General features: G+C 39.8%; 1 protein-coding gene across 11 annotated transcripts; it reads left to right on the plus strand.

The window, feature by feature from the left end:
• The first annotated feature begins 1,583 nt into the window (after positions 1–1,583).
• Positions 1,584–7,698, plus strand: LOC112276484 (uncharacterized). Of its 11 annotated transcripts, none has more exons than XM_024507855.3 (13): positions 1,929–2,304; positions 3,569–3,601; positions 3,721–3,937; positions 4,344–4,511; positions 4,700–4,837; positions 5,261–5,321; positions 5,609–5,685; positions 5,831–5,962; positions 6,230–6,409; positions 6,564–6,606; positions 6,795–6,961; positions 7,217–7,300; positions 7,549–7,698. In XM_024507855.3, the coding sequence occupies exons 3-13, from the start codon at positions 3,785–3,787 to the stop codon at positions 7,570–7,572; spliced, it is 1,227 nt and encodes a 408-aa protein (XP_024363623.1). In that variant the 5' UTR covers positions 1,929–2,304; positions 3,569–3,601; positions 3,721–3,784; the 3' UTR covers positions 7,573–7,698. The 11 variants fall into 11 exon arrangements, with proteins under 11 accessions (XP_024363626.1, XP_024363623.1, XP_090103132.1 ...); XM_090247006.1 differs by having other exon boundaries at positions 5,831–5,938; XM_090247002.1 differs by lacking the exon at positions 1,929–2,304 and adding an exon at positions 2,332–2,364.
• The last annotated feature ends 271 nt before the right edge of the window (positions 7,699–7,969 follow it).

Genomic DNA, 7,969 nt, shown 5'->3' on the forward strand with positions numbered 1-7,969 from the left:
GTTAATGCAATATTAATAATATAAAAATTTCATTAAAACATCCTTACTTCATAAAAATAAAATAAAAAAATATTCAAACTATATTTTGATATTTTAAATTTAAATCATTCCCTTAATAAAATTCCAAGATACTGAAAAATAATCTGAAAGTTGTTACATCTATCAAAATATTGGATCCTCTAATAAGTGTAGTCAATACAATGTAGCATAATTCTTAGGATTAATTATTCAATTTAATAAATCTTGTGTAAATTGTGTCAAAAGAGAATCATGGTAAGATTATTTTTAAAAAGTTATAGAAAATTACTGAACTTTAAAAGCTAGCTATAAATTGAACAATTTTATGTCATACTCAAATATATTTTTAGGATTTTTGTAGATACATTTTGTAGTATTTAGAGTTTCAAATTCCTTGAAAGCTTTGTCAACAATGATATATTTGAAGACTTTTCTCTCTTAAATTCGTTCGTAAAATTTGAAAGATCAATCCTTTTCTTTAACACAAAAAAAAAAATAAATAAATAAAGAAAAAGAAAAAAAAGAAAAAGAAAAAACTATATGTTTTAGATGACAACATGATTTTAGCTACAAGGATTTTTTGGCTAATAAAATTTTAGATTGTAGTCTTAATATTGATAAATGAAATACTTATAAATGTTTATACTTTTCACAAATTAAGATATGCATTTTATTTTATTTTATTTTATTTAATTGAATTATAATAGAAATATATGCATTTAATGACTTAAAACACTTCTGTATTACCCCACTTTTTGTCCCTGACTATTTTGAAGGCTAAAATATTTAGGTCACAGCTTCTAATCATTTATCTTGAAATTTTAAAATCAAAAATTCAAATACAAGTTGTTAGCTCTTCTATTCTAATCACTGAAGTTCTTTAAGTTCTAAATATTAACCTTTGGTGGTTTTCCTTATAATTTGGCTTCAAGAAAAAATATTTAACACTGAATAATAAAACTTCTCTAAAACATAATGAATACAATTGTAAGTATCTTTGCACCAATAAAAACATTTGTATAAAAGCAAATCTTGTAATTGTTAACATTTCCATATATATGTATTGAAACAATAAGTGATATTCTGCTACACAAAATTATCACTAATCTTACTTAGTGTCAAATTAAAAACACATTTGTCATCTCTTCGTCTTCTCCTTCTTTTGATGTTTTTCCTCTAACCTTCCAAAGTTAAATACCTCAAAGCCCTAAACCCTACTTTTCTAGTTCAACTTTTCGAGCCACTTTTGGTGTGTGTGTGTGTGTTTGTTTGTTTGTTTTTCGTCGTCGTCGTCGTGACGCAGTTTCACAATCTCGTGACAAAATTGTTTCGTCGGGGGTGAGCAACTCACACTTCTGCTGCCAACCCAGTTGTCGTCTGTCGTTCATCGTCAACGAAATCCCTTTGGATATTCACAACACGATGCTTCCAGCGGCGAGGTCGCGGCTCGTTTCGTGTCGCACGGCACAAACTCGTGAGTGGCTACGGAATTGCGATGAGGCGGCGGAACAGATGCGCATTTCATCGTCAATGAGGGTGAAGAAAAGAATACATATTGCTGCTGTGGTAATAACAGCAATGAATAGCCATCGTCGACGCCATCACCACTGTTGCAGCGCCACAGACTACGAAAAGTTTACAACAGGGACAGGGCTCCAAGCTCCGGAACCCAGCCGAGGTGCCCAGAAAAGCCCCCTCCATCGATTCCTGAATACGCGTGAAGATGGAAACGAATCTCTTGGTGGAAATACGTACACAGGCGCGGTAGAGACGGTCATATAAAACCGAGGGGACGAAGACGAGAGACAGAGAGACAGAAAGCATCCATGAATGCAGATGTGGCACCAAAGGGGGAGGAGGGGAAGTTCTACTTAAGCGCCACTGGCTTCGACTTCGCCGAGTTTGTTCGTAGAGGGAGACTCGCACACAGCGCTGCTTGGGATCCATCGCGCACAGACTGATCCAACAGAGACACACCCACTCCCACATACACACATTCACCCACAAGTACTGCGGCATGGATTGCAGCGCTGCCCACAATTCTACGCCGCACTTTCCTTGCTTGGTGTTGTGATTTTATCTTCACATATATATATATATATATATATATATATATATATATATTCTCCCTTTTTTTAGATTTTTAGTTTTTGCGCTTTAACGGGTGGAAGGTGTGGAGAAGGAAGGGAGTTTCATTTGTGCGGTGAAAGGATTGGAGGTGAAGAACGGAGACCTAGTTGGTGGCGAAGGAGGAAGGGGGGCGGTTTAGGTGCCTGTAGAGGAGCGGTGAGTTATGTTTTTGAGGTGTGGGATGCGGGTGGCGGTGATTGGTTTTTTGAGCTTGAGGTGGGTTTGGCGGCTGGTAGAGGGTGGTGGCGATGAACGCATTGTTATGTGGAGTTTGGTTGGGTTATTGGAGTTGGTGGGGTGGGTGTTATGGAGGGGCTTTTGGAATTAGGGGGCGGTGAGGGAAGCATTGGACAGGCTCGGGCGTTTGGAATTCCATTCTAGGTCTACTTTTTAAACTTGCATCACCTGGTTCGGCGGCTGCACTGTTTCTGTCATTGTTTGGGATTGATTTCTTGGTTGGTTGTCGCTTCATTGGACAATTGTGTGATTTATGGAGTAGGACCGATTGTGCGGGATGTAAGGTGATGTAATTCTTCTGATTTTGGGGGCGAATGTGGAGCATTCTCGTGTGTGGTATTTATTTTTTATTTTACTTTAATAATTGTTTGTTTGTGTTGGAGCATAATCACATGCATTGCTTTCCTCTGGTATGCGAGCATGATGCCCTGCCTCACAAACAGCTGGGATTGATGGATTGGGCCGGAGTTCTTGACGACATTGTCTGCGGAAATGGATGGGTGTCCTGTAAGAATTGCTTTCATGAACGTCTTGTTCGAGTTGAGGCTGGACGAGGCGCTGGCGTATGTTCTTTTGTGTGTGATCGCTGATCGCTAATGTCCAAGATTCGTTCAATTACTTGTAGGTGCTTTTAGCGCCGCCATTGCTTTCGTAATGGGGTGAACGCTTTGTGGGTGATGGAATTTGTGGAATTTGTGCGATCCTAAGAAACGATTGCGTCTTTTTAATATTACTTAAATTGGACCGTGATGAAAGATAATACATGGGTGGATGGTGTTGGTAGCCTTTCAAGGAATGTAGTGATTGATGGCAAGAAGGATTGAAGGAAGCCGCGAGCTTAGTAGGGTCAGAGGGCGGTGATACAATGATTGGTTTAGTCGGAATTAGTTGCCTCCATAGAATTTGTTTGTGAAAGGACTACAGGGCTTTGAGCTAGTGCCTCAAAGTTTGTGCTTCACATTGATTGATGGATGAGGAATTTTGCGAGATAATATTGCTCTTGCTTTTTTCCCTTGCTATGCAATTTGAGCACTGTAAAGTTCGTATCGCGCTCCATCTTCGATTGAGGTCACATGGTTAGGCTAAGAGAATGCTTGCTGCAATGAGATGCGTGGAGCCTGTGGTGCACGGAGAATTCTGATTCCGAGTTTTGACATTTTGACTTGTTTCGGGTCAATCACAGATGCAGAGGGAGTTCAGGAGGTTTTCTACGAAGGTTTTTCTCTGTCGATTTCTTAATCCTTTCTTAGCTCTAACCCTTCTCACACGCAATCTAGACCTATTTAGATCGAGCAAATTGATGTTTTCCAAAATTCTGGTACTTAATTTTGGTAGGACTTCAAATAGTGCTGCCTCGTAAGGGTTGGGACTTTGCAACTATATAAAAAGATCTAGCAAGATGTCGAACGCCAAGCAACAAGCGAAGGAGAAGGAAATGGCTATGAGTGTATCAAATGTTTATCTTCACGTTGTAGAAGACGTGATCAACAATGTGCGCACCGATTTCCAGAGTGAAGGAGTAGATGACAATATTCTGAATGAGCTGCAGTCGGTAAGGATTTTTTTTCTCTCTTAGTAAGAGTCTTTACATTCTGTTGAACTTAGGAACTCAATCAGCAGTGCTTAGAGGCCGTCTCTAATTTGTATGTTTTTGCACTTCTCCTATTGGCCCTGTCGCTGGTCTATTGGTGTGCTAGCTCCGATTAGGTAAGGTGTGAATGCCGTGTTCGTTACCTCAGTGTTTTTCTGCTGAGATTATGTATATTTGTCATCAAGGATCACACACAACGAAAACTTTTTTCTTTTAGTGATTTCTGCTTTTATACTGGAGATTGTTACATTTAAATTTCAGGTTACTGTACTTGATTTACTAGTGAGCTATTCTCATGCTAGGGGTGGATCTGGTCGTGGTGTAACTTATTCTTGGTCAAATTTTTGATTCCCATAAATCTGGTCAGCTCTGGGAGCTGAAGTTGGTGCAGTCAGGTGCAATTCAAGAACCTTCTGCTCATGACGCTAACCCAGCAGCCAAACCTATCCCTCAAACAGTAGCTACTCCAGTACTCGATTTAAACGGACCAGTAGCAGCCGAGGAATACGAGGCTCCGCCCAATTACTTCTCCCAGGTATGTCTTTGATGTCTTGTCATTTACACCACTGTCTTTTTTGTGCTTTTTTGTGCTTTTGTATCTTTACATGCCTCAATTCTGTCAGTTTGTGAGGAACTCAATATTAGAGGTCGGACCTTTGTATGATCCTCATGGTTGCCTGAAACATGTAGTCTTGGTTGATTAAGATACGTTCCAATTCGCAGGCGCCTGCATCAACCTCTTCTCGGGAGCCTGTTGTATTTCAGTACATGCCTCCAGGCCCCAGAGAGGAATCCTTGCAATTAAACTCTGGTCATCAGCCTGCTTCTAGGATTGGAAATGGAGCGCCGAGTTCTTACATGGTATGTTGAAGCATGTGTAGTTCGATGCTTCTTTTGTAGTCTGCCCATAGGAAGGCTTCTCCAGCGTGTTTTTTGTAATTTTTGTACAGCCTTTTTATTCTAAATTGAGAAGCATCAGGTCAGTTAAAGTTTTTCGCAACTGACGCTTAATTCTCTGAGGTGATTTTTTCAGACGGCTTTGTGATAGGAATGTAAATTCTGCTCTATTTATTCTTTGAGCAACTCTTCCAGTAGCACGATTTTCTGGCTTTATATAGTGTCGAACCTGTATTGTCATAGTTCACGTCGTGTTGATCACGAATTTTTAAAATTTCAACATATCCATAGGCTGCAATTTTGGTACTGGAATGGTGCATGTTTCTCTATGTTAATTTAGAACCTTTCTTATAGCTAATGCTGTCAATTTGTGATTGGTGGTTTCAGCAACAGCCAGCTTCGTGGATGAATCAAAAACATCGTGGAGTTGAAGTGAATATGAATGAAAGTGAGTTATTGTGCTGTCGGTTACGTTGTAAGATGCAATTCACTTATTTTCCCGAGTTGAAGCCACTCGTACGCATTTGCAATTTCATTGTGTGGTCTGAACTGCAACTGCCATGATCCAGTTCAGCAAAGAGCAGATACTTGAATGTGCTAGTTTCAAAGATCTAAGTTATGGTCAGGACACGCACTATGTAAATTACAGAAACGCTAACTGTTATTGGACAATAATTTTTACTGTATACTGGTTTTATTCATTTGTGTCCTGTGAACCCTATCATCTTGCTGCAGCATATGAAGAAAGAGCAGTAGATAATGGTCTAGCACAGGGTCTCAATACAGCTCAGGGTGCCCCTCCTATAACCAAGGTACTCATGAAACCTCTAGGTGGTCACCTTTTACATCATTTTCTGTTATGATCGCAACGATTTGATGCTTTCTTATTATCCGTATAATATCTGTTTTGCGTCAAACGTAGATGACAATCATTGAAATCGGTGTGTCTTGGATCAGGATTTTCTTACCATTTCTACAGGCAAGAGGAAACATGATGAAATTTCCTCTGGAAACTACTACATCCCACAACGAGATGGTGCTGCGGATGTTGAGTTGTCCACATTGGTAAGTGAGAGCTGTCAAAACGAGGTCAGTCCTCTTCCTCTGTTGTTGATACGATTGCGCTGTTATTTTCAGTTGTTGACGTTCATTGCAAGATGCAATGACTTCTACGTTGACATGTGCATCTCATAGTAGTGTGATCTCTTATCATCCTTTTTCATACCTCATGAACTTGTACTTGACGTCATCGTGTGTGCTTGTTTTATACGTGATTTCAAAAAGTGTAAAAAGTGTTATAAGCTAGGGTCCTGGTGCCCCTGATTGAATACTAACACTCTTGTTCACACTGACCAGGGCCCCGAGGCATTGGAAAGATGGATAGCAGAGAAAAGTGTTGGTAGGAACGAAGATTTACGGTTGTGGTCTCTATATAGAGAGAATGCAGATGCCGCAATTGAGCATCTAATACACGCCAAATTTTCGCAGAAACTTTCGTCTTCACAACTTGATGGTGTTGATGACGAATACGATGGTGTATGTAAATCTTCATCGACCACCTCATTGTTTCCTGTAGATCTGACCAGCAGTTTCTTGTCAGTTGGGCTGAAAAGTTTTAAGATCCCTTACGTTTGATGAAAAGTTTCCTTTTCCTTTTTGCTCAACAATGTATTTGTGTTACATGCTCCAGTACCAGGGTGTCGCAGAGGATTACAATGAGCCTGAAGAGGACGGTGAGAAATATAATTTTTTCTATTTTTACTTCAGACTTAGTTGCTTCAATCTTTTTATTTTTTGTGCCTGCACAGTGGGCAGTCGAGACTTTTTGAAGGTAGTCTTGTTGGACAAGTTAGTGTTTTTATGGGACTGAAGGAGAATGACATTAGTGAGAGGGTAATATGGAATTTATTATGTTTGGCAGACCTCTCGGCACCAGAAGCGAAGTTGGTAGTAAATTCTGAACCAACGGAGTCAGAGGGCTCTGAACCTCCACTATGTGAAGACGATGACGAAGATGACGTCGATGATGCTGACCATGGTGATGATGAACCGGCTACCAATCATCTGGTGCTTGCCCAGTTTGATAAGGTCAGTAGTTGTCTTAGTAGCTTGGTTCGGAGCGTGTTGTATGTCTCAAACATAATCATTTATGAATGTATGGTACACTATTGTAACCTGGATAAACACTTCCTCGGATGACTTTCGATGCTCCAAGTGTCGTGTGCCGATAGTGTTGTTGTATTTCGTATGTCCATTCATCTAGAAATTCTTCGAAATTCGCTGCCTTGATAAGATTTTGGATTCGAATGAACGTTCCTAATATTTTTCATGTATTGTAAGCAGGTAACCAGGTCGAAGAACAAATGGAAGTGTACTCTAAAGGACGGTATCATGCATTTAAATAATCGTGACATTCTCTTTGTAAAGGTGGGTGTTTAGGGATATCAACCTCAAATTCTGTCAGAGTCGAATGACCCTTATCTACTCATAGTTATGTAATTATACTGCCTTATGTTGGATTTTCAAGGGAGTTGCTGCTTAATTAAGACTCGATTGTTTCAATCGATCTTTGGGGTATTATCCCTTAGAGAAAGGTCGGTGTCTTGCAGTCAAAAGTTTCATAGGCATGCCAGACCCACAAGATTCTGATCAATCCTGTGTTTTTTGTGTGACAGGCAACCGGGGAATTCGAATTTTGAGTAGTTTGTTATTTTGATGGTTGAAGGAAGTTTCACAACTGCGGAGGCATTGTGTTTGTAAAGGTCTTAAACGCTATAAACAGTGGGCCCAAACGACCTGAAATAGGTTGATTCGCTTTTCTCAAACTGTGCAACTTTTTCTTCGGATGAAGCTTGGTATTATTGTTTATTTCTCAATGAATTTGGGATTGACTCCTATGTGATGTATTTGCACCAAATGAGAGTGCAAATATTGTCACTCGCTAAAACTGAAGAATTCTGATCACTGAAGAACTAACGCATTACGTTTACGCTTAGCTTAGGTGATCATCACTCCTACAACACGTTTTTAGTGTGCTCCTTTTGGACCTGAGCTTAAGAAGTATCTATCCTAGAGGTCGCTAGAAATGCGCAGGGA

This window comes from Physcomitrium patens, chromosome 24 (assembly GCF_059467195.1).
Source record: "Physcomitrium patens ecotype Gransden chromosome 24, ASM5946719v1, whole genome shotgun sequence".
Lineage (NCBI taxonomy): Eukaryota > Viridiplantae > Streptophyta > Bryopsida > Funariales > Funariaceae > Physcomitrium > Physcomitrium patens.